General features: G+C 41.7%; 1 protein-coding gene across 2 annotated transcripts in view; it reads left to right on the top strand.

The window, feature by feature from the left end:
* The window catches only part of SGCD (sarcoglycan delta), a 605,373-nt gene that overhangs the window by 461,052 nt on the left and 116,437 nt on the right, over positions 1-27,884 (top strand). For both annotated transcript variants that reach the window (XM_040345086.1, XM_040345085.1), the window contains one exon: positions 10,945-11,064. In XM_040345086.1, coding sequence (XP_040201020.1) covers positions 10,945-11,064 — 120 coding nt within the window. The remainder of the gene's footprint in view (positions 1-10,944; positions 11,065-27,884) is intronic.

The raw sequence follows: 27,884 nt of genomic DNA, 5'->3' as shown, positions 1-27,884 counted from the left end.
TTACCGTTGTAGAGAGCGATCTTCTCTGCCGCTTCCAGGTATGGGCTGCGGGACTGGGCGTTCCTATTTGATTGACAGTCTTCCGACAGGCTTCCGACGGTCGCATCTATCGCGTCACGATTTTCCGAAAGTAGCCGAACGTCGGTGCGCAGGCGCCGTATAGAGCCGCACCGACGTTCGGCTTCTTTCGGCTACTCGTGACGCGATATATGCGACCGTCGGAAGCCTGTCGGAAGACTGTCAATCAAATAGGAACGCCCAGTCCCGAAGACCATACCCGGAAGCGGCGGAGAAGATCGCTCTCTAAAACGGTAAGTACTGCTTCGATTTTAAAAAAACTACCCGATTCCCCATGACAAAATGAGCATTAATCTAAGGTTAAAAAAAAAAATTCGGGTGAACTCCCGCTTTAATACTATTTTAGTAGACTAGAATGCAACTAAAACAATTGAGACAACTAAAATACGACTAAAATTAAAATGGCATTTTAGTCAAAAGACGAAAAGACGACTAAAACTAAAATGGCATTTTAGTCAAAAGACTGTGGGCCGGATTCATAAAGCCCGGCATTACTTTGTGCGGGCGTAGTGTATCTCAGATACGCTACGCCGCCGTAACCTAGTGAGGCAGGTTCTGTATTCAGAAAGAACCTGCGCCCTAAGTTACGGTGGTGTAGCGTATGTGGTCCGGCGTAAGCCTGCGTAATACAAATTATCCAGGCAGTGGGCGTGTTGTATGGTAATCAAGGCTGACCCCACGTAAATTACGTTTTTGACTTACGGCGCATGCGCCATCCATGAACGTATCCCAGTGCGCATGCTCCAAATTACGCCGCAAATAGTCAATGCTTTCGACGTGAACGTAACTTACGTACAGCCCTATTCGCGAACGACTTGCGCAAACGACATAATCGACGGAGAATTCTACGCTGGCGCGACGTCCATACTTAACATTGCGTACGCCTCATATAGCAGGAGTAACTTTACGCCGGAAAAAGCCTTACGTAAACGACGTAAAAAAATGCGCCGGGCGGACGTACGTTTCTGAATCGGCGTATCTACTTAATTTGCATATTCAACACGGAAGTCTTGGGAAGCGCCCCTAGCAGTCAGCGTAAATATTGCACCCTAAGATACGACAGCGTAGGAGACTTACGCCGCTCGTATCTAAGCAACATTGAGGCGTATCTGATTCTATGAATCAGGCGCCGAGATGCGACGGCCCGCATTCCGAGTTACAACGGCGTATCTGAGCCTTCTGAATCCGGGCCTGTGACTAAAACTAAATTGAAACTTGACATCAAAATTAACACTGCATTACCACATAAGAATATGTAGGGGGCATCTACTAAATTAGCTGCTAAAAGAAAAAAAAATACATGTTATTAGATTTTTACTACAGGAGTATATAATGAGTTGAGTTTGACAATTCTAAAAAAAATGCTTAAATAATGCTTTTAAATGTAACTAAAAACATTTGATTTTAGTAGACTAAAATGTAATGGATAGTTTAGTTGACTAAAATACGACTAAAATAATGTAGATGTCTAAAATACGACTAAAATGTAAATACAATTTTAGTCAGAAGACTAAAATACGAAATAAAAACTAAAATGGCATTTTAGTCAAAAGACTGAGACTAAAACTAAATTGAAATTTGCTGCCAAATTGAACACTGCTGCAGCCTCCATGTTTCAGTGCACTGATGCTCAACTTTCAGATTATGTCACATGGACATCAGTGTGAGGCCTTGTACTCACGACCGGATCTGTGCGCTGGAAACTGTCTGCCCGACAGTTTCCGGCGTACAAGGCTGATTTGTGTTTTGTTCCGCTGGCGTGTACACACCAGCGGACCAAATTCCCGTCGTACCGGAACGCGTGCACGTAAACTACGTACGACGTCACTATAAAGGGGAAGACCAAAGTTAATGGCGCCGCCCTCTGTTCCTCTTTTGCTAGTTACGTGTTTGCTCGTGTTAGTGAAGGTTTGGTTAGAGCTGATTCGCGCTTCTCGGTCTCCAGGCTTTGACAGCGTGTATTCACGGGTTCAGTGCGTGTGCTTGCGGTAACGTAGTTGTCATTCGGCTATAGGCAAGCAGGTTGTTTCTGCTTTAGCAGTTGCATCCTGTGCGCTCGTATCTGTTTGTCACGCGTTTGTCGCAGGTAGTGCTGGATTTGCGAGTGCTTTCTGTTTCAGTGTGTTCTTGACTGACCAGCCGGCCGGTTTGAAGCCATGATGGAGCAGCAGCGTCAATTTTCGCGAGTTGGTGCTGTTTATGGGATGGCTGCTGGATATGTTCATTTGTCCAGTACTTTGGCCAGAAACAGGGGGCGGAGGCGTTTCTGGACCAAGAATTGGTTGCGCCAGCGTGACCAGTTCTCACATATGCCTCTGCTTAGGGAACTCCAGGAGAATAATCCTAATGACTTTAGGAATTTTCTCCGCATGACGGACCCCGTATTCAACCGTCTGCTGGATCTTCTGTCCCCCTATATCACGAGGCAGGACACTGTGATGCGCCAAGCCATCACGGCCGAGCAGAGGCTTATTGCCACGTTGCGGTACCTGGCGACTGGGAGGAGCCTGCAGGACCTCAAGTTCTCGACAGGCATCTCTCCGCAGGCGCTTGGGGTCATCATACCGGACACGTGTGCTGCCATCATCAAAGTTATGCATGAGGAGTATATTAAGGTAAGTTTCCTGGCTCTAATAATGTGGCCAACTAACTTTCTTTTTATTTTCCCAGATATGCTGTGTGTTTAACTAACGTTACCTTTTCTCCCTATGCATGTTGATATCAGCTTTACATGTTTTATTCTTGGCCTACCTGCATATTTGTCCCTTACCCAATATTAACCTGTCCAGCATGCTATCCTAGGGACAAACCCACCTTGCCATTTTTTCAAACAGGACTTTTTGGTTTTTGTGCCCCCCCCCCCCCCTTCAAACTTTTATTGTCCCCATCAGAGGGCTGTGGAGTCTCTTAATGAAGTGGCCCTATATATTTCATTTCCCAAATTCTCCATGCACATTTTTCTAATGCAATTTTAATACTGTGAACTGTCACAAGGATGCTTGTAGGATGTATTTGTTACAAAGTACTAAATCTCTAATTTTGTTTGTCCCCACAGCTACCCTCCACACCACAGGAATGGCAGTCTGTGGCTTCCCAATTTGCCCAGCGGTGTGATTTTCCAAACTGCGGTGGAGCAATAGATGGGAAACACGTCCGCATTGTGCCCCCACCCCGCTCGGGGTCGTACTATTATAATTACAAGGGTTATCATAGTATTGTGTTGATGGCGGTGGTGTCGGCACAGTATGAGTTTCTATATGTGGACGTGGGGAAGAACGGCCGGATGTCTGATGGGGGAGTGTTCGCACGGACTGATTTCTATGATCGTCTCCAAGCTGGTGGTCTGGCATTGCCACCAGATGAAGATAATGTGGAAGGACTTCCGTTTGTGTTCCTAGCGGACGAGGCTTTTGGGCTTGGTCCTCACCTCATGCGGCCTTTTCCCCAGAGGACCCTCACCTCAGAGAGGAGTGTGTTTAATTTTCGGTTGGCCAGGGCTCGGAGGGTAGTCGAGAATGCCTTTGGGATACTCACCAACCGGTTCCGCCTGTTCAGGACATCGATACATCTGGCGGAATATAAATTGGACACCGTTGTATTTGCCTGCTGCATTTTGCACAACTTTTTACGCAGGCACTCCCAGACGTACCTACCCGACATCGGTTCTGAGGCAAGACTACCCTCAGATCCCCTTCCCGGGCTGGACACTGGTCGCGCTGGCTTGGCCCCCCAATCAGCTCGTGAGGTACGCGACAAATATGTTGAGTACTTCATGGGTCGGGGGGCCATTGCTATGCCAGATCATATTTCTTTCTAATTCGGCCCCCAAAGAAAGGAATATTCTAAAAAATAATAAATAATTAGACCATTGGACTTTATACAGTTGTTTGTCATTAATGCTTTTTCTCTTTTTCTGTCTTCCTGGTTCTCTAACTAACTTCTTCAATTGTAATGCATAATTGATTTCTCCACTTTTAGTAACTAACCACATTTTGCACATTATTCACTCATCTACAAACAGGGTATTGAGTCTAGAAATAAGAAGCAACTCCATTTGTAAATGTTGAGGTCAATTTTTTTTAATTTTTGCTTGTTCATGACCCCAAAAATAATTTTATATTTTTTTCATTACTCCCTGCTTTTGTACTTAGGAGTCTTCAAAATTTTTTTAAAATTTTCTTTTTTTTTTCAGGTAATTCAACCAAAAATATTATGCAGATTATACATTTATTAACAAGTTCACTTTTTTTTTCATCAAATATAGTTAGATTTATTGTTTACATATATATATATATATAGATTATATTTGGTGGGGTGTTTACCGCCTTAATTTTTTTTTTGGCCATATTTTTTAGGCACAAAAAACAATAATTTTTTAACCATTTTTTTTTTTTTTGGTGTGTTTTTCTAAAAGAAAATTTTTAGGTGAGAATTTGGAGTCAAATCTCTACTTCACTAAATTCAGTGATTAGAGAGATTTATAATTCTATATATATATTTAAAAAATTTTTTGGCGTTGTTTATTCTTTATGGTCTAAACTTTATAGTATCCCAAAATGTTCAACATGGTCAAAAAGTAACAAAATCCAATTCAAAAAATATAAAAACTCACAACAGCAGTCAGTCATGGTGTGCTTTCACACTGGAACACGCCAAAATTGGAAGATACACACATTCAGTGCAAACTCGCCAAATGTCATTGGTTCAACAGACAAATGGCCACATGTGCTATCTGACATCATGGGTGATCAATGTCTGTGTTTTGTGGGAGCAAACCCTTCCTCTCAACTACTTGAGGATGGAGGAGGGGGTTGGACCCACAAAGCACAGACATTAGATATTCTGTGATGGCAGATAGCACATGTTGGCACACTGTGTGTGTATATTCAAATTTTGGCGTATTCATTATTCAAACTGTAAAAATGTTTGTGGGGGCGGGGGATGGGCGGGGGGTGTTTCAGTCTTTGACACGGCCCATCATGTCAATAATGTTCTTAAAATTAGATTCGATCACCATCATTCTTTGCCGCATATTGTCCATTTCCGTGCTGCATTCCAAAAGGACATTTGTTACATTCTGTTCCATGAGAAACATCCTTTCACGCATATTGTGCATTTCAGTGCTGCACTCCATTACCTGCTGAATAATTATAGCAGCACTTGCACGTGAAAATATTGGCACACCATCCTCCTCCCCTAAAACAACAAAAAAAAATGGCATTTACAATATTATTTTTCAATGAGGCCTATCTACATATGTTTTTTGGAATCAAGCTAGGGTGACACTGACCTGATGGGCTTCTCCTTTCCACCTCTTCGACATCTTCTATCACTCCTCCTTCTTCCACCACCTCCCCATCATCTTCTATCACTCCTCCTTCTTCCACCACTTCCCCATCATCTTGGACTCCTCCTTCATCCATCAATCCACCTTCTTTCAATTCGCCAAATTGTTCTTCCGCCACTTGCCCTTCATCTGCTATAAATTCTAAGTCCAAAATTACTTCTTCCTCCTCTCTTCCTTCCTCCTTTCTTCCTTCCTCCTCTCCTTCCACATCCTCTTCTCCTTCCACATCCTCTTCTCCTTCCACATCCTCTTCTCCTTCCACATTCTCCTCTCCTTCCACATCCTCTTCTCCTTCCACATCCTCCTCCTCCTCCACATGTTGAGATGGCAGATTTTGGCCTTGTCTGGCCCTCTCTGCCTCCTCCAAATGCTGGCGACTTCTTTCCCCTGAAATAAACCAAAAAAAATGTAGACTCATCAGCACACAGATATTGGAGAGCATAAATCGCACACATTGCTTAGAAGATGCTTTCATTTAGTTACTTTTATCTTTCACCAAACCTACATTTTGCAATTACTTCTATATGGCAAGCTCTGATCCTGCCCCTTTTTAGCAAAGTGACACACATGGATGTCCCCCCTAAACTGTATTTCTGGGAGACCCTACCAAAACCCATTTTTGATTTGGGGAGACACAGGTGCTCTGCATTGCAGATGTGAAAACATCTGCTTTATTACCACTGTTTTTAGAATGAATCCTGTTTGCCTTTCCCATTCTCATACTTTTTTTTTCTAGAACTAGCTTTTACACAATGTTTACAAACAAAGTTTTTGGCCAGTGAGCCATGTCCAGGTGTGTTGTTCCTGTAATAACCGAGCCTTTCTGATAAACTATGTGATGTTACGTTGTTTACTAAGAACACTGTTTGTAAATATGTAGTTATTTATGTTCTAAAAAATAAATAACAACATGTCTTTAAAATTACAAGCTGGCCAAGGAGGCAGATGGTGAAATATACATGGCAACACATTATTGCAGACAATCACCACCCCCCCCCCCCCCCAACCACAATATATATTTACTTACTTTTACGCAGAATTTTAAGTATTTTCTTCATCTGATGTGGCTCCCTCAATTTTAAGTCTGACCATCGTTTCCTCAGCTGTTCCTTGGACCTGGTGATCCCAAACATCCTCTGCATTCTCCTCGCCACCTTGTCCATAATATGTGCCTTTCGGCGGTTAGGGGTCTTGTATGGCCCTAATTCCCCATCATAGTCCTTCTTTCGCATGATGTAAACTAACTCCACCATTTCCTGGAACCGCATATTAGTGGCTTTATATCTTCTTTTCCTTGATCGGGACGTCCCTGCCTCTGTCCCTTCACTTGTGGCATGAGAGCATCGTGCCCGCTCGTGTGACATCGCCATCTTTCCTTTCCCACAGAGATTATGGGCGTGGAAAAGATGAATTCTTACGCCATGGGCGGAGAAGAGGGCGGCGTTTAATACATACGCGGAGTGTAGAGAATGCAAACAACGTGTTTACGTCCGTTACGCGGAGAATCTTCGAGCGCATCCAGAACATACACAGTTAACGCCATATTTCCTAAACTCATTGATTAGGGGCCTCGCAAAGGTGACGAGGGCGGGGTTTCATAAATACGCGGAGTGTTTAAAAGGTTTACGCCGTGATTACGCATCTTACGCGGTAATTAGGCGAGCGTGAGAAACGAGGAGCGAGAGACAGGAAGGTAAGGAAATTAAAAATGTGATCAGCAGAGGCCTTGAAAATGTAGACACATGGGATGGGGGTTTGGGCTGTTGGTTGCACCCTTTTTAAGCTATTCTGTCTATGGGGTACCACAATGTTATTTTGGTATCCAAATGCTTTTGGACACCTCACAAAATAGAGATGTGAACAATGCTGTACCTCATTGACAAGTTTTTGAATGGTGTATTCAGATCAGGCAAAGTATTGTTCAAGTGTTGGTTGTACAGAGGTCATTAGGAAGTGTCTTTTATGTCATCCATTGTCAGGGGCATGAGATTTACACAGGAAAGAGTGCCTAGATGAATACTGTCATTTGTAAGCATTGTTTATTTTTCAATATTAAAAATATTTACTGCAATGTTAACAATGGCTCTGCATCTAGCAAATCAATGTTTGGTACAACCAATGCGGCCGAGCTGACAATCATTGTTTAAACAAGAGAGACTGTGTTTGTAATTAGATATAGGTAATAAATTTAAAGACACATATTATATCAAGGTCAACGCTGATCCTTTTGAATATTTATTTTTCTTTGGTTTATGTTTTTTGAATCTAGACTCAAAAAAAAATATCATATTTCAAAAAGTAAAATGGACCAACTACAAACCAAGGAAGCTATAGAGGCCTTACTACAAAAATATCAGGACACGCCCATCCTGTGGAATTCAAAACACGCATTATATTGTAATAAAGATGTACGAGCGGCAGCACTAGAAGAGCTAGCAAACTATATGCAAACATGGGTGCCAGGATGCACTGCCAACATGGTGAAGGATAAACTTGCCAACCTCAGAAGCACATACAGGAGAGCATACAAAGCTAATAAAATCAAAAAATCGGGAGCAGCAGCAAGACAAGCAAAGGAACCCAAACTGTGGTATTATAAACAGATGGCTTTTTTGCGGGACGAAATGGAAGGCAGGAAAACGATGTCCAGTCTTTCTTCCAACCTTTCCTCCATGCTACCTTCCAGCGGACCTTCCCCAGATGACCACAGCCCTGCAGAGTCGGAGGAAGAGGGCCTGGCTGACAGAGATGCAGATCTGCCACCCTTCGATGAGGAGGTATAGTAGTTTCCTCTATATTTATGGCGTAAATAATTCTTGGTGGATTAATGATTAGATATTGTAAAAATAAAACCAAGCTGGAAAAAAGCAAACAAAAAGGTGTACAGACAAATAGGTGTCAGGGATGACAACTGCAGGGGTCAGAAGTAGAGTGTATTCAAGTAATAATGAACAGAAAATACTGAACGAAAAACATGAAAATGAGTGTGGTTTTATTTAGCGAAATTGTAAAAAAATTCTTTTTTTTTCCACACAGGAAGAAGAGATCAGCCAGGAGGTGGCAGATCCTCAGGTGTCTGTCAGCCAGGAGGAGGCCGGGGTCAGTGGCAGCCAGGAGGAGGCCGGGGTCAGTGGCAGCCAGGAGGAGGCCGGGGTCAGTGGCAGCCAGGAGGAGGCCGGGGTCAGTGGCAGCCAGGAGGAGGCTGGGCCCAGTGGCCTGCAGCAGGTCCACCCGGCCAGGAGAACCACCACCAGCCAGTCTTCTCCCCCCCAGGTGAGGCCATCAGGCCGAAGGAGGCAGTTGAGGCCTGTGGAGGAGGCAAGCCTCCGCATGATCCAGGAGGCAAGCGCCATCATGAGGGCCCCCCTCAACCCCACAGAGGCCTTCAGTGCCTCATTGGCCCATGATTTAAATGAAGGGGAGGAGGACCAGAGAAGACTGGCAAAGGCCCTGATGAACCAGGTCCTTTGGTGGATGCAGAGGGGCCTGCTGACCCCAGACACTGGGCTATGTGACCCGGCCCGGCTTGCGGAACACCATCCTCCTGCTGCCACATCAACCCCACCTGCAAGACCCCGTGTTCGATCCGCTGGAAGGCTGCCTGGAGGGAAGGCTGGAAAGAGGAGGAAACGTTGATTTTCTGCCTTCCATTTCCTTCCACATAAAGGACATCGTGTTTGTACTACCACAGTTTGGGTTCCTTTGTTTGTGTGCTGCTGCTTCATATTTTTGTGTTTGGCTACTGAGGCTTGGAAGTTTATCCTTCACCATGTTGGAAATGCAAGTTTGCATATAGTTTGCTATCTATTCTAGTGCTGCCGTTCTTTTTATTTTTTTGTGATGACATTTGCCTGAATAAAAGGCCTTTTGCTTTCATTTGAAAACATGTCTATTGTTTGATATACTGTGGGGATTATTAGGCAGCAAACCTTTAATAAATATACAATGGGTAATTTACAAAGGACACACTCCTTGGGGGGGGGGGGGACATTTGGTGTGCCAACATGGTTTAATATTCTCTAATGAAACACCAAAAAAAAAAAAAAATTTTCAAAAAACATGTAAAAAAAAAATAGTTTAAATGGTGACATAACTAGAAACAAAAAAAAAAATTAAAAAAAAATGAACATTCCTTTACAAAAATGACTACTCTAAATTATGGAGGACCACCAACCAAAACACACGTCTGGCATAGAAAACATTATTAAAGGATTACATCACAAGCAAGAAATGTGACATTTCAGTATGGGACAACTCTATTGAAATTGCATCAGCAAGAGAACGGGGTTATTCTAGCAAGAGAAGAATTAATAAAACGAGGCTTTAAAATGTGGTTTAGTGCGCCTTTTTAAGACATTGTTCTCTTGCTAGAATAAAAGGTTTCTAATGACGAATGTGCCATATCCCAAAGAAACGCGAGTTTTACCTGAACGAGCGCTCCCGTCTCCTCATTTGGACTGAGCATGCGCGGGGTTTTTGTACGCTGCTTTTGTGTACAGACGACCGAACATGTCTGACGGACACGATTCCAGCAGACTGTTTTAAAGCAAGACCAGGAAACAGTTGTTCGTTGGAAAACGGTCTGGCCGACGATTGTTTGCTGGAATTCTGTACGTTACTGCCTACACACGAACGAACATGTCCGCTGAAACTGGTCCGCGGACCAGTTTCAGCAGACATGTTTGGTCGTGAGTACGAGGCCTGAGAGTTATTTGGATAGACAGAGGTAAGTAAAAAAAAAAAAACCTATTAATAAAAAATAAATGTGCCCAAAGATGGCTTGGAAGAAACCTGCACTGTAAAAAAATAATGGGGCATGCTATTTCTTATCTCCTTCTGAAAAAATATTAGTTATATGTATTTCTTTGGCTTCAGTACTTTTTGAGTTTATAAGCCAGAACAATTTGCAGATTAGAAAGGCCCCACATGCACCCAGGGCCACTGGACAGTGCCTGACCCCCCCCCACCCCCATGTGTGGCACCCGGGGCAGATCGGGGGGGAACAGTAGGATGTTGATGGGGCCATGACCTCCTCTGCCCCCCCTAGTGATGCCACTGGGCTTCACCTGCCCACCCCAGACAATGGCTCAGCAGGAGGGATTCCCCTGTTAGCACTGTGTTGATTGGGGGGATCATGTAAATTTCTTTCAAAAGAAATTTGCACCGTGTATGGCCTGCTTAAGCACTGTAGTAACTCTGAAAGTTATTATTCAGGGCATGCCCTAAATGTGTCTGTTTTGGAAAACATTGGTTGCTTTAGTTCCACTCTAATATGAAAAAGGATTACAACACAGAACAGTTAAAAAATAAATTCAGCAGTTTATCAGTGAATGTACACTTGGATTGTTCTTAAGTTTGCCTGGAGTTATGCTATAATGGCGCTATTTTTCAGAGCGACAGTTGGCGAGCATGCAGCTGTGAGGAGATATACATCTGTAATTTTTACATGCAGTAAAGTATAAAGTGGTAACAGCAATTCACAGCCTATTGTTTCATTCTGTTACTTATTTCTCTTGCAGGATCAGAGGGTATTCAGGCACGTGGAAAGAGCCTGGAGGTAATGTCAAATGATGGGAAGCTTTTGTTTTCTGCAGACGAGAAGGAAGTGGTTGTTGGGGCAGACAGATTGCGAGTTTTAGGTAACATTTACATTTATGTTACATTTACAAAGTGTTGCTCCTGTTAGTTCCAAAACCTTGATGCTTTGTCTGCTACATTTAAAGGAGGCGATTTGTCTGAAAAGTATATTCAAAGTCAATTTTTTTCGATTTTGATTAAGTAATAAATGGTTAAAACACTATCAGGTTTTAGCCATATGTGCCCATTGGTGAGATTTCTCTTCAATTTGCTGAATTTTCCCTTCACAACAGGAAGTGAGAGAAAATATTTCCTAAGTGTGGTAAAACCCCTCTTAAGCCTCGTACACACAAATGGATTTTCCGACGGGAATTGTCTGATGACAGGCTGTTGGTGAAAAATCCGACCGTTTGTATGCTCCATTGGACAATTGTTGTCGGATTTTCCGTGGACAAATGTTGGATGGCAGGCTTTAAAATTTTCCGCGAACAATGGTCTATTGTCAGATTTTCCGATCATGTGTACACGTTCGTCGGCCAAAAGTCCAAAGTACAAACACACATGCCCGGAAGTAATGCTCACCAAACACAACATTAGCAGAAGGTGCCCAAAGGGTGCCGTTTGTATGCAAGACAAATACCTGGCCAATGCCCTTATGGAAAAAAGTCTGAAGCTTTGTCTGCGGAAAATCTGGTCGTGTCTACGAGGCTTTAGACAGCTGTCACTAGAACAGGTGAAGATTGGAAGATTTCCCCTCTATTCATGTTCCGGAACAAAATCTAAATTTGGGATTTTTCCTCACTTGGTCATAGTCACTAGGACACCAGGACATTAATAAAAATTTAACAGGGGTTCTAACTGTTTGCCAAGCCATCCAAAACTTAAACAATTCTGACTTTTGCTACATTTTAAAAGTGTGACACAGGGTGCCCACCAGCCAAGACTTGTGTAGTTTTGGATGGGGTAGGTTTTGTATTATTATAGCTGTCTGTGCATGTGCAAGCTGGTGATATTTTATTTTACTTCCCGTCCACGTATCCACCAAAGGTGTTGTGGCAGAAATAAAAGTAGAATCCCTCCTGTCTTGGCCTTAGTTTCAAATTCCATCTACTCTGGGAATGTGCACCACAGAGATAGAGAACTGGTAGGCAGATTTACTCAGCAGACAATCTGGACTGGGGGGAATGGTCACTCTATCAGGAGGTGTTTCAAGGCATATGTCTACATTGAACGATGCTGGATGTGGACCTGTTAGCAGACAAGGTTGTTTTGAGACCAATAACCTTCTTTTTGCCCAGTGGTCTCTGCTTTTCACCTTGATGAGGATATTGTGGAATTCTTGTTGTGTGCTGCTCCTGTTCACCGCCCCTATTTGCATTGCTTAGATGCGGTGAAGGCAATTACGGTTTACCTCATAAACTGCTTCTTTTAGGTATACAAACATCCTGTGTGTTATCCTAGACGGGCCCAAAATAGGTTCTCTGGCATCCAGGTCCACCATTTCCACCAAGTTGATTAGATAGGTTGTTTTGTAGGACTATGAGTTGCATTGTAAAGGGCCTCCTTATGCCATTAAAACCCACTCCTAGTCTCACATTTTCTAAGTTTGATGTATCTGCCTCCTCAGATGCCAGTTTCACCCCCCCCCCCTTTTTTTTTTGCTGGGCTGTGTTATTTTTCTGTGCCCTTCCCTCTGTTTGGACTGCTTTTGAATGTCCATGCATCATACCTCCCAACTTTCTGAGATGGGAATGAGGGACATCTATTAGCAAAAGTGTGTCGGCATAGGACATAGGAGAATTGTACAAACAAAAAATTGATTTTTTACCACTACTATTTCTTTATATTGCCTTATAAAATTTACAAATGCAGCAATTTAGAAATAGGATGAAAGTTTTAGTACTGTGAAACACTTTTTGATAATTAACTAGTGCATTTTATATACAACTATATAGATCAGACCAAAATGAGGGACAAATGACGAAAGAGGGACAGAGGGACTTTGTTCTAGATGAGGGACGGTTCCTCAAAATCAGGGACAGTTGGGAGCTATGCGTGCATTGCTTAATTATCACCAAGCTGTGTCCTTCAATGGAGAATACAGAAAATATTATTTTTATACTTGCTATAAAATCTTTTTTTGGAGCCCACCAAAGGACATAACTCCCTCCCTTCATATGCAATTTTATTCTTTGGATTGCTTACTACAAATAAGCAGGTATAGGTTAGAGGGTGTTATAGCCTCTAGGGGGCAGGCCTAGGCTGGCAACAGCATAACCCTACATTGCTTAATTATTATCAAGCTGTGTCCCTTCGAGAAATAAATTGTACAGTGAATACAAAAATCCTATTTGTGTGCTCTACTAAAAAGAATCCTTTTATATCAGTCATTGACCCCACCAGAGAAATGCCCTTGTTCCATTTACCACACAGGATGTATAAAAATGTTCTTTGGTGTGCTACTTTAAGCTAACTTGCAAGGTAGACGTAATCTAGCATGCTGTGAACTTGGGGGCAGGCAGTGTGCTGATTTTTTAATGCCTGGTAGAGTGTTGTAAAATCCAGGCATGTTTTTTTGCAAATGAATGTAGTATAAAGTCTAAAATTATAATTCCAATTTTAGCTGTAAATAGAGTGGAGAGGGATTAGAACACCTAGGTTTGTTTTATTGCTGTGCCCGGCGGCCGTGATGGCCGCCGGGCACCCGCGATTGCCCAGTAACTGAGCAGGACCGTGGATCTCTGTGTGTAAACACAGAGATCCACGTCCTGTCAGGGAGAGGAGACCGATGCTGTGTCCCTTGTACATAGGGATACAGATAGGTCACCTCCCCCAGTCAGCCCCCTCCCCCCACAGTAAGAATCACTCCCAGGGTACACATTTAACCCCTTACTCGCCCCCTAGTGTTAACCCCTTCCGTGCCAGTCACATTTATACAGTAATCAGTGCATATTTATAGCACTGTTCACTGTTTAAATGTGAATGGTCCCAAAAATGTGTCCGATGTGTCCGCCATAATGTCGCAGTCCCAATAAAAATCGCAGCTTGCCGCCATTACTAGTAAAAAAATAATAATAATTATGTCCCCTATTTTGTAGGGGCTATAACTTTTGCGCAAAACAAGTCACTATACGCTTATTGCGATTTTTTATTTATTTTTTACCAAAAATATGTAGAATACGTATCGGCCTAAACTGAGAAAAAAAAAGTTTTTTTTAAAAAAAATTGGGATATTTATTATAGAAAAATTGCCGCTCTTTTTTTGTTTATAGCACGAAAAATAAAAAACGCACAGGTGATCAAATACCACCAAAAGAAAGCTCTATTTGTGAAAAAAAAACGGACGTAAATTTTGTTTGGGAGCCACGTCGCACGACCGCGCAATTGTCAGCTAAAGCGACGCAGTGCCAGAAATTTCGCCTGGGCAGGAAGGGGGTATACAGTGAGGAAAATAAGTATTTGAACACCCTGCTATTTTGCAAGTTCTCCCACTTGGAAATCATGGAGGGGTCTGAAATTGTCATCGTAGGTGCATGTCCACTGTGAGAGACATAATCAAAAAAAAAAATTCCAGAAATCACAATTTATGATTTTTTAACTATTTATTTGTATGATACAGCTGCAAATAAGTATTTGAACACCTGTCTATCAGCTAGAATTCTGACCCTCAAAGACCTGTTAGTCTGCCTTTAAAATGTCCACCTCCACTCCATTTATTATCCTAAATTAGATGCACCTGTTTGAGGTCATTAGCTGCATAAAGACACCTGTCCACCCCATACAATCAGTAAGAATCCAACTACTAACATGGCCAAGACCAAAGAGCTGTCCAAAGACACTAGAGACAAAATTGTACACCTCCACAAGGCTGGAAAGGGCTACGGGGAAATTGCCAAGCAGCTTGGTGAAAAAAGGTCCACTGTTGGAGCAATCATTAGAAAATGGAAGAAGCTAAACATGACTGTCAATCTCCCTCGGACTGGGGCTCCATGCAAAATCTCACCTCGTGGGGTCTCAATGATCCTAAGAAAGGTGAGAAATCAGCCCAGGACTACACGGGAGGAGCTGGTCAATGACCTGAAAAGAGCTGGGACCACCATTTCCAAGGTTACTGTTGGTAATACACTAAGACGTCATGGTTTGAAATCATGCATGGCACGGAAGGTTCCCCTGCTTAAACCAGCACATGTCAAGGCCCGTCTTAAGTTTGCCAATGACCATTTGGATGATCCAGAGGAGTCATGGGAGAAAGTCATGTGGTCAGATGAGACCAAAATATAACTTTTTGGTCATAATTCCACTAACCGTGTTTGGAGGAAGAAGAATGATGAGTACCATCCCAAGAACACCATCCCTACTGTGAAGCATGGGGGTGGTAGCATCATGCTTTGGGGGTGTTTTTCTGCACATGGGACAGGGCGACTGCACTGTATTAAGGAGAGGATGACCGGGGCCATGTATTGCGAGATTTTGGGCAACAACCTCCTTCCCTCAGTTAGAGCTTTGAAGATGGGTCGAGGCTGGGTCTTCCAACATGACAATGACCCGAAGCACACAGCCAGGATAACCAAGGAGTGGCTCTGTAAGAAGCATATCAAGGTTCTGGCGTGGCCTAGCCAGTCTCCAGACCTAAACCCAATAGAGAATCTTTGGAGGAAGCTCAAACTCTGTGTTTCTCAGCGACAGCCCAGAAACCTGACTGATCTAGAGAAGATCTGTGTGGAGGAGTGGGCCAAAATCCCTCCTCCAGTGTGTGCAAACCTGGTGAAAAACTACAAGAAACGTTTGACCTCTGTAATTGCAAACAAAGGCTACTGTACCAAATATTAACATTGATTTTCTCAGGTGTTCAAATACTTATTTGCAGCTGTATCATACAAATAAATAGTTAAAAAAATCATACATTGTGATTTCTGGATTTTTTTTTGATTATGTCTCTCACAGTGGACATGCACATACGATAACAATTTCAGACCCCTCCATGATTTCCAAGTGGGAGAACTGGCAAAATAGCAGGGTGTTCAAATACTTATTTTCATCACTGTATGTGCCCAGTAAGCAAGTGGTTAAATATAAGTGGAAATTGCTAAGGAACCCTTTGTTTTGGAATGCCAATGTGCGCTTGCCTAATGGGTCTGTTATGTAAACTCGCTAATGTATTCCTATGGCATAACCACCATGGATGCAAGGGGAGGCCAGTACCAAGATAGAAGGGGGTCAGGCTGGTGTTCACATGAAGCCTCCCCCTGCATGGAATGGTGTGAAAAATATGTCAACATATGGAAGTTTTTTCAACATGCTCAGGTCCAGGTCCTTCAGATCTGCGCCCCACTGCCCTTATATAAAGACTTATATAAAGAAAAATATTTAGGCTGCCATGACGGATCTGCCACCAAAATGTTAGTTGTCTAGCTGCCTCTGACTTCAATACTTTGAGTCACTAACCCTGAACAAGCATTAGTAAAGTTGAATCTAAGTCAGTATTCCCGATCCATGCCTTCAAATTCAATGAATCCTAATTCCAAAAGTAATGAAGCCAGTAGACAAGCATGATAAGTAGAATTTCAGAAGGTGATATTAGCAAAGGCAGCTCATATTTTTCTCATTGTACAGGTTCCCTTTAGGGCCAGTTCACACTAGGTGCAGTTCCATTCAGTTCCGTGTTTTTTTCTGCACAAAATGCATACACAGGGTTTTCTATGTATTCCAATGGCTCTAGTTGGCTCTAGTTCACACCATGCAGACAGTTTCCGGTCAGTTTCTGCACCGAAAACTGACCAGAAACTGACTGCATGGTGTGAACTAGAGCCAACTAGAGCCATTGGAATACATGGAAAACACTGTGCATGCATTTTTAGTGCAGAAAAAATGCACACGAAACTCTACGGAACTGCGTATGGTGTGAGCTGGCCCTTAAAGTAACCCTGTTACCATGGGGTCACTTATAAGGCCGGATTCACACTAGTGCGGTGCGAATTTCAGCTCTCTTATCTCTGCAGAGAGATAAGAGAACTGTTCAGCAGATCCACTGCGTTTTAGCTGCAGATTAGCTGCGAATTTGGAGACATGGGAGAGGGGAGGGGGAGGGGCGAAGTGTATTGAGCTGAATGAGAGAAATCCTGAAGAGAAATGAACACATCTGCGAAATCAGCTGCGTACCCATAGAAGATAATGGTCCTGAATTCGCACCTGAGCCGCACCGCAAGGCCTAAAATACGCACATATGTGAACCAGCCTATTGAAAACAATGTATTTAGAAATGTTCTGCGTATTGGATGCGGTTTAAGCCGCACTCAATTCGCATAGGTGTGAACCTGGCCTAAAAGAAGCCCATCTATAGTTACTTTTATTGCACCCTGTGTCTTGAAATGCCAGAGCTTCATTGATTAGAAATGCCACTGATGGCATTCCACATTTCCAGATGTGTAAATACCTATTCTTCCTGCTGTATGCAGTGGTTCCTACCTACTGAATATATGAGCCAGTGGAAGGAACCACTATGAGCTACAGAGGAAAAAGGTATTTGACTCATTCAGAAAAGTGGAACACTTCCATTTTCTAGGAGGCACTGTCACTGTACAGAGATACTACTCAGGAAGCAGAGCGTGCATATGCAATAAGCAGATCTGGTTGCCCCTATGTACAAATGTTTAAAGAATATACAAAGAAACAAGCATTTTATATTATTGTTAAAACAAAATTAAAGGTACAAAGGTGACCTCTGTTCCAGTGGTCAGGCTGCAAAGTTCTAGCGTTGGTGTCAGCATTTTCTCTCCATCTTATCCGGAGGCCAGTCTTCGGCTGTCTCGATTGGCTGGCATAGAATGACATCACTCCCAGTGCATGTGCAGGAATGCAGTCATCCTGGCACACAAGCAGTATGCTGGAATGTAACGGAACATTGCGTTTTTTATTTTGAAACTTTAGTTCCACCCCAATTAAAAAAAGGATTTCCACTTAGCTGATCACTTTCATATATAGTGTAAATTTATGATAATAGATACAACTTTAGGATGAATTTGAATTTCCCTACTCTAGTACCAACATGCCTCAATGCTAAATAGACCTGTGGTTTGATATTCCTTTAACCTAGTCAAGATGACAATTCCCTGCTGAAGAACTGAGTCCTCTTGGGGCCACAGTCTTCTTCATGTTCCCTTAAATAACATGCCCAGAAAGATGCTTATAGAGTAGCTTGTCACCGTGATTGAATTCCCAAAATGATGGCATCTCTGATAACATGACAATTTGAAAAGGAATCTCTTAATTCAAATCTTATCTCACATCCTCTCAACAAATTACTTCAAGGAATATCTGGCAGCTGTTTGGAGGCTTCAAACACAAAACAGGTGTACTGTATTATTAAAGTGGAGGTTCACCCTAATTTTAAACATTACTTTATCCACATCCTTGCAACATTACATACACATATGCCTAACCTTTTTTTTTTCTGCGGCTCTAATTATGTACCTTGACTCAGCTGTCTGAATTAGGACTTCCGGGTTTTCCTCCCGCTGGAGTAGGCGTGTACTTTGATTTCCCTGGCGGCGCTATGTATGCTGGGAGGTCTCCGCAAGTGTCATGCTTCCTAGGAGACAAAGTGCAGCACCGTCCAGCAAGATACCGCTACCCGGAAGTCTGTGCTTGTGGGCTTCAGTATACCCACAAGCAAAATGTCAAATCACAGGATCAGTCTATTTTAGTTTTTCTTTTTAACGAAAACGGACGGGGGATGATTTTAATCGCCGGACGAGTGAGTAGTAAATTGTTATATGAAACCACAATGAATGGGCTTAAAAAAAAAAAAACTTCCGAACCGCGGAACCCCCTGCTTTAAGATGCACTCAGGTTTGAGATAAGTTGGTATACATACTGCAAATATAATTGCTATCATACATGTAATATAGCTGGGGGTAATCTAAACATTTTGTGGTCCATGATGGGGCTTTGTCCATCAAAGGCACATGGAATCTATTTGTTATTTTTTTTACACACTAGTTTCTTCCCTATGTTCAATGAGTTATTGTATATGTTTCATTATTTTATTTATTTTTATAGTTCAGAAGTGGAATTATGGCATGTATTGCAACTTAATAGTCCTTAGATGAGGTGGTTGCATTCTTTTTTTTTTTTTTATTATACTTTCACTTGGCGATCCTGCCAATAATGCACTTCTTGTCCCATTGTAAGATGACAACACTCAATCATCCATCCCCCTACATCAGGGTTCTCCAAACTTTCTAAACAAAGGGCCAGTTTATTGTCCTTCAGACTTTAGGGGGGGCCAGAAATTTTTCTGGCATCAGTGGGAGCAAACATTTCCCCATTTGGTATCAGAACGAGGAATAGTGCCCTATGGTTGGTATCATTGGGAGGAACAGTGCCCCATTGTTAATGTCAGTGAAAGAAATGGTGCCCCATTGTTGATGTCATTTGCAGAATTGTGTCTTGTGTCAGTGGGAGGAATAGTACTCCAAAGGCCGGGTTCAGGCAAGCAAAGGGCCGCATTTGGCCCCCGGGCCGCAGTTTGGAGACCACTGTTCTACATTATCCAGACTGGTTTTCAAATATGTCTTCCTTTCTTTATCTCTATTACATTTGAAGGAATTAGTATTTTGCAGATAAGAGATAATATAAATAAATTCTAAGCCTGCAATGAATTAGCAGTTATATAATTTCACATATGTAATTCCACCAGCTGCAGTATTAACTTGCTAACAGCAAATACAGAACAAAAACGAAACAGTCACCGCGCTAGGTTTACATAAATATATGAGTCCTTAACAGTCCCAATAATGTGCTATTGAAAGTGCTCATGCTCAAAAAAATTTGTGTTGCAAGGTGCTCAGACTGGGTGCCCCAGATAGATGTACACTCACCCCTATGAGTTGACCCACTATCTCTAGTATGGTCATTCAAGCATGTGGTGAAACCCCTGGAGAGATCCGTGGCTGTATCGCGTATCTTGCAGTAGGTTACTTCATAAAAGTGGATAGGAATAACAGAAAAGAATCCTCAGTGCGCAATGCCGTTGAAAATGTATTAGTAAAAACAATTTAAAGTTACACTCACATGCGTTGGTGCCTAAACATCCTGGCACCCGGCCTGTATAGTAGGTGATTTGTTTGGGGAAATCGGCCCACAAATTGTAGAATACCCCTGACCGCAGTTCGGCTCGATTCCCGGAGAATAGCGTGGATGAAAATGTGACGCGTTACGGCCACTTTCTGTATTTGTTAAAATCGTTCTAGCCTGAAAAGTGAAAACGAATACAGCCGCCTCTAAGGACTGATAAGCAATCTATTACATTTTTGTTCTTGGATTTGGATAATTTTTAAGATTTTTTTCAGTCAATTTCAACCACTTTCCATCCACTTTCACATGATCATCAGAAGCTCAATAATCTTCCTCCCACTAGGTCGAATGAACAACAGAATTCAGTCAATTTGTAAAGTCAAAGTTGGGCAATAAATTGACGGCTTTGGTACAGTTTATTGAAAGATCAATTTGAAAACAGAGGAAAACAATGGTAACGTTTTCAGAAGTTATCTGATTTTTTCACCAGGTTTTAATTTTGGGAAGTCCTATGTCCTTTTGGTGATTTCACCAAGAAATGAAGTGATGATTTGCTTTATCCAGTTGCCATTGTATGGCCAGCTTCTCCTGAATAATTGTATCTCACAAAGTATTATTTTATCACCAACTCATATGACTCATTTTCTGGCTTAATTGGAACCCATAGTTATCGCCAAACTGTAGTCGATATAAAATGAAATATAGGATTTACATCTACCTATTGGTTGGATTATTATCCTTGAGGCTGCAATATGATTTTTTTTTATAATCTAAAATTGTTTTTTTTTTAGTTCATTGAGGACATTACTGCACAGATCAGATGCATTTACAACACCTATAACTTTATCAGTTTTGAGATATTTTTACTTTAAAAGCCAATGCACAGTTTGTTTTTTAAGGGGGACAAATGTGAAAAATATCATTAAAGAGTAACTCAACTTTCGTGGGGCTAAAAAATCGCAAAGAAAAAATAATATAGCATATACAATTGCCACGCAAGTCATATTGTACTGAATGTTATTAAAAATTATCTTTCATTTTCTGAAAATGCAATGCAAAATGGCTACTTGGAGTTGTTCTGTACAGAACACCCCCCAGAAACATAATTTCCTGCTCGTGTAATTGGCTCACAAAATTTCCCAAAAGTCTGCCTGAAATACAACAAAAATGTAATTTTTGGTGAGATACTTCCAATAGAAAAATCACATCTAAAGGCATGCAGGCCATGCAGCTTTCCTCATTAGTGCTCTGCAGGTGCACAGCTGGTTGATAATTATGAAACCACTCCCATTATACCCACTTAGCACAAAGGCACAAACAGGGATTTCTTCAGAATAACAAAAGGTAGGAGTCTGCGAAAAAAAGATTGTTATAATCCTTGAAACGTACACAGATCGCCCAGAGAGGAATGTTTTTTTTCTCAACATAAGTAGAGTTATGCTTTAAAAAGACTCTGTAATGGTGAAAGAGAGCAAACTGCTGCAGGATATAAAGTTCACCTATAGGTGTACATACTAGCAGCAGCCTCACAAACCTTGTCGATGCCAAGTGGCAGGGCACTCTGGTATGTAGTGTCAGAGTTTACTGCTAAGTCCATCCTTCCACATTCCTGTTGGCCCATCACTGTGATGGGTAGCCTCACTGACAAATTGGAATGTGTGAAAGGTAGGAGTGACCATGCATTATTCAACAGGGCATTGGCCATATCAGGACATTTAGGCGCTGCTGTAGCTATGTACAAGCATTTCTAGGTGACTACCCTAAAGCCTCGGATTGGAGGACATTGCATCCGAGGACCATCCATCCTACCAGGATATCGGTGGAGTACATTTAAACCGGAGGACTGGTGACGCTGAAGCGGCAGGAGAAGAGAACATTTGCCCTCTATGTGAACAAACCACTGGATGAAGATAAGGGCATTGAGAGGCTGCTGCTGGATTCATACACCTGACATAGAAGACCCATTTCCCATCCTTTCCCATCTAGTTCAGCTATTTTACTTTCAGTGACTTGTGCAGTTGCACATTCCATATAGTGTCTGCCATAACATTGATTATTTGTCCCTTTTTTATCCATTTCTTCCTTGTATCCATTTTTTCCTTGTATAAATCTTTTCCTTGTTTTTTCCTCATAGAGGGTATTGTCACTATATAATTTGATTTTGCAGTCCATTTGTCTTTATCACCTTGTGGGGTGATTTGCTGTTGTAGCCAATCAGACGACTGCACGGCTCATTGAATACTAGGCTTGCACTGTTATTTATATATATATATATATATATATATATATTTGTTGTTTTTTGTTTAAACTGTAGCGCTGATCACCATTTTTTTCTATTTTATTCATGGTTCTAGTGCACCTTTAGATTAAGCAGCTTCAGCATATACACGTGTTCACTATTTACACATTCCAACACTCGCAGTAGCGCAATAGACCTTTTTCACTTATACCCTAAAGCCTTAGCTCTTTTCTGGAACTGGGTATCTCCTATGCCTTGTACACATGATCGGTCAATCCGATGAGAACGGTCTGATGGATTTTTCCATCAGTTAACTGATGAAGCTGACTGATGGCAGTCGTGCCAACACACCATCAGTTAAAAAAAGTTCAATGCTTCCAAGCATGCGTTGACTTGATTCTGAGCATGCGTGGATTTTTAACCGATAGACGTGCCTACAAACGATAGTTTTTTTTTTTATCGGTTAGGTATCCATCGGTTAATTTTAAAATAAGTTTCACATTTTTTAACCAATGGATAAATAACCGATGGGGCCCATACACGATCGGTTTGGTCTGATGAAAACGGTCCATCAGACCGTTCTCATCGGATTGACCGATCGTGTGTACGCGGCATTAGTACCAGAGGCCACTGCCTCACTTCCTCTTATGTATATTAGCCATGGAAAAGATCTATGCGATAATGGCTTTAGTAAAGTAAAAAAATCTATTTTCAACTGCAAAGTGAAGCAATTAAGGTACATTTGTGAAATTACCATATGTATGTTAAGCTTTGTGAACTGAGTGAGGCTTTGAGAGCATTCTATGATGGGTTTTTTTATCAGTAGAGTTAAAAAATGCATCTAGTCTAGTTAGGTCTTATAGAAGCACTTGTCATAGCTTGTTTATTTATATACTCATAAGGAACTGTCCCCATTAGATAATTGTCCTCCTGTGATATATTGTAGATGGTTGGAGACACCATGGCTGAGAAAGGCTCCTGGCTGGGTTGGAAAATTTCAGCCATTAGTCTGTAATTCCCTGGAGGTTAGAATTGCACTCATCGGATAAACATCTACACTGGTAGGATGTGAATGGAGTAATTCATCCAGTTACTTCTTCAAGGATAAATGCATTATATACAGTATAAATAACAACTCGCTCAGTGTGCTGTCCTTTGGGCCCTTTCACATGGGGTGGATTCTACTCTGATCAGCAGGGGATCAACTCATAGATCCCCTGCTGATCAGAGCAGAGCAGACGGTTGACACATTTCTTTTACAAAATTTTACTAAGAGAAAGGTAAATACAACAAGTAAGTACGATAATATGATGGTTACATCAGACTTGAGATGAAGAAGATGATCCATATGTACATATGTGGTACAACATTCATTAGAATAATAAGAAAATAAGAGGGAAAAACAATAACGATATGCCACAAGAAAAGGGCCTTGAGTGATCAAAGAATACAAATCAAAAAACAAATATAATAATGGAAAGTTCTTCTTTGTTGCAATTTTCACCTCCGTGTCCTTTCAGTTTCTGCAGAGCATGCACAGACAGAGCCACCTCTGCTCTATAGGCAGCCAGGAGTAAAAGGACACCGCTGTTCATTTACACCCAACTACCCTCTGATCCAGTCTGATCCATTCCGCCTAAATGGAAGAGGTTGGATCCTCTTTCCATTTTTTTTTTTTTTTTAGTAGACTGGATCGAACCTGGAGGTAGGTCAGTGTAAACAGACACCTGTCCGTAGGAATGCATGGACCTTCCAATCAGATCTGATCAAATTGCCTGTGTGATCCTACCAATGATTTAGATGTAACAGAACCACCAGCATTTTCTGTGGCTTCTGATGTAACCCCTGGGCATGTGCCCTGGAATAATATTGTCCCAGCATCCTGCTCAATTTTTGGCATCTTACAAATGGCAGGAGTAGGCCTGGAGTGTATTTCACTGTGCATACACCACTGACAACCAAATGTTTACATAGACGGAAAAAAAAGAAAGAGAAACAAGATTTTTTTCTGGCAGAGGACACTTTTCTTCCAAATGGTTGTCTCCAGTGGTTGCTTAGAGTACAGCTTACCCATAGGAATGATTGAGGCTGTGGAGTACAAACCAAAAAGGCTGTATGGTTCTGAGAGGGGTCATATAGTGAAGATTGCTGGATCTGGGCTAAAGTAGTGAATAACACTTAGTGAGGTTGGGGCATCTTATTAAAGTAAAACTGTACAAAGGGACAGTTGTCCTTTAAAGGCTTTGGAGGGTGGAATTTCCTCTGGCACATTAGTAGTTCTTGCATCACTTAGCTTGACTTTACAGAATTGTATTTTTTTATGTCTATGACAATATTCAATATAGAATCCCAATAACTTTGCTCAAAATTAATTTCAATTTTAGCTGTTAGACGAGGCTAAATTGCTTTTTTAATCTTGATTTTAATCTATATGCCTCTGGTCTGATGAAGGTACCTTCTAGTAGAATAATGGTACACATGACCATTTTGTGTGTTGCTGAAGAAAACCTATAATGAAACAAAGCCTTGCATTCTAATACTCTGCTGGCCGTGGCTCATTTGTAACACAGGCAGCAGGATCATTTTAAAAGGAAGCTTACTTTATTCAAGCCATATTAAACCACATGTTCTAGATACAGACTGCACAATGCTTGACCTTCAGCCGTGTGCTGTAGTACTATCTGAGAATTGTCTAGTTTGTGAATTTCTGCTAGGGAAATTATTAAAAGTTGCTTTTCATTCATTTAGCAGTCATCATTCATTCAATTTTTCTATCTGAATTGCATACAATGGGAAAGCAATATGAAGTGTGAGATTCGATGTCCTATGTCAGACCATTAAGATTGTTAGGGGGTGATATTGAGAAGGAGCAAGGCCTTATTCATATGAGTGTTAGCTATATGTATTGTGTAGGGCATGGTTTTGTAAAGGGTTTTTGAAGTCTTAAAGAAAACTGCTGACTGTCACTACTAAAGGGACCCTATTGCCTTACTGATTACTCTGCAGAATGTAACAAAAGTTTTTCAGAAATTGCCAGCAACAGACAATTTGGGAAGTGTCCCCCACATAGGTCAGTGGTTTCTTTCCATTCCACGTATACTTTCCGAATGAATGAATAAGAATATCTTTTGGTTAATAGGCTACCTTAAAGTGTATGTGTGGGTGGAAAATATCTGGTAAAGCAGCACTAACATCTGCTAGCAGGCATATATCTATGTGCTTTTAACATATCCTTCAACCTCATGTAGATTTTCCCAGGACTCCCAAAACCCTAGGGTACTATGTAATATGGAATATCAGATTCTGGTTATTAGCTCTAGCCTGTCCCTCTCCACCTTGTGTTCCTTACTGTTTCTTAAAAATGTAACTCTTAAAAATGTAACCCATCACAACGATGGGCCAGTAGTTAGTTGCATGGGAAGATAAGAGCCAGTACCAACAACCAGGAAGCTGGTTGGGGATTTTGCATTACTGAACACCCCAGGGTTCCAGTGCCCTATAAGAGATTGTGGAACAAGTGTAGCTGACCAATGTAAACATAGTTCCCACTGTCAGTTGTTTGGGGGGATTGCCCCACTTTTGAGACCAAATCCCTTTGTCCCTCAGGCAGCTTCAAGTGTCCCTCTTTCTGGTCGAATGTGTACATTTCTATATAAAAAGCACTATTTTATTACAAAATGTGTTATACTGCACTAAACATTTTATGCAATCACTATACCACTGAATTTTTTTTATATGGAAAAGGCCATTATAAAGGAGAAAAAAAGGTAAAAAAATCACTTTTGTGGCTTAGCTAATAATTTTCTACATATTATATCTTTGCAGTTTACGTAACTGGGACCGTGGCAGGGACATGTCCTTTGCCTATATACTGTGCGCTAAAAGGTATCCCTCTTTATCATTTCACAAAGTTAGGAGGTATAGCCCCTTACACATGGGTGAAATGTTGAGCGACGTCGGGCTGTGTTGTACTGCAGCCGGTCTGTCAGAAGCCGACCTGGCTGGCTTCTATCACAGGGGCATGACTGGAAAAGATCTGTATACCACCTCCTGTTCAGCACTCTCAGCCACTGACCGGAGTGTTCTGGTGGGGGGAGTCATTCCCTGTCAGAACACAATAGAACAGCAGGGGAAATCGCTGTACTAACATTGGACTGTGGCTCCGACTTGAGCTGTCAGTTTTTTTTCATTCAGCCTGTTGGGTTTAACGAAAAAATATATACAAAAATAGCAGTGTGTACTAGGCTTTAGTGATGCTTTACTTACCTAATGCTTAAATGCAGGTTGCTCCTAACCAGGAACATTTCCTGTTAGGGGGCCTAAAGTACAACTTACTAGGGTTCAGCACTACGGTAGTAGACTGTTAACCATAGGTGCTTACTGAGCAACATATTTGTAATATAGCGTCTTTTTACTGTATAAGCAGCTAAGAGACCTCTGACTGTAATATAAACCTTTTTCTCTACTAATAACCTTCTGCACACTCCTGAGACAAGCAAACTTGTATTGCTTTAATTAAAACTACCTTCCCTTGTTGCTTTAGGTAAGGAAGGGTGCAATCAGGCAGAGAAACATCCTGTCTGCAGAACAGGAATGTTATATTACAGAAGCACAAAAATAAACTCACATTAAGATTTTATCCCCTGAGCTTCTGGTGTTACAACTCTTGCTTACCAAAATTCGGATGATTCTTGACACTGTTGTAGGTAGTAAGTTACACCTGGAATTTGTAATTTATGAGTTACGTAATATTGTCTTAGTCCTGCACAACTGGCACTTGAATTTTGAAAACTACTGTGCAGGTTGGGTTGTTATCATTCTCCAAAGCAGGGGAAGCATTAGGATGAGTTCACACAGAGCGGATCTGTTGGACGGACTCTGCTAGCTCAGTGGGGGAATCGCTCTGTTGATCCCTGCTAAGCAGGCAGATGACAGGTCCATCTACTCTCTCTGTGCAGGGATGGACCTGTCAGAACCTTGCTGTTCTCTATGGGGAGATCGGAATTAAAATGGACAGTCTGTCCATTTTTATCCGATTCCTATCCGCCGGAGGTATCACCATCCGCCTGTTTTGAGAGGATCTTGTCAGATCGGATGGCAGGCAGATGTCAGAGGACACATCTCCTCTGACATCCTCCTGCCCATAGAAGTCAATAGGTGGCCTGCTCGGATCCGCCTGAAAAACGGACAGGTGGATCCGAGTGGGCCAATTGTGTAAAGGGGCCTTAAAGGATAAGTTCACCTTTAAAATAATAATAATAATAATAATAATAATAATAATAAATGCACATTTTTTTGCAGGTGAAAAAAAAATGGGCATTTGCTATTTTTAGTTAAGAAGCCTGGAAAACATTACATCAGGGATCAGCAGATCGTTGGTGCCAAGCAAGAGTCCTGCAGACTGTCAGTGTAAGCTGTACATCATATGGACAAGCAGTTTCATACAGACAGGAAGAATCAATAAACTACCACAGCACTGAACAGCACCGTGGTAGTTCATTGAGACCTACAAGCCGACAGCCGCAAAGGATGTCGGTACTTGTAGTTCATTCATTCACAGAACTCTGT

This window comes from Rana temporaria, chromosome 3, assembly GCF_905171775.1.
Source record: "Rana temporaria chromosome 3, aRanTem1.1, whole genome shotgun sequence".
In the NCBI taxonomy this organism is placed as follows: Eukaryota; Metazoa; Chordata; class Amphibia; order Anura; family Ranidae; genus Rana; species Rana temporaria.
This window is presented reverse-complemented; position numbering and strand designations above follow the sequence as displayed.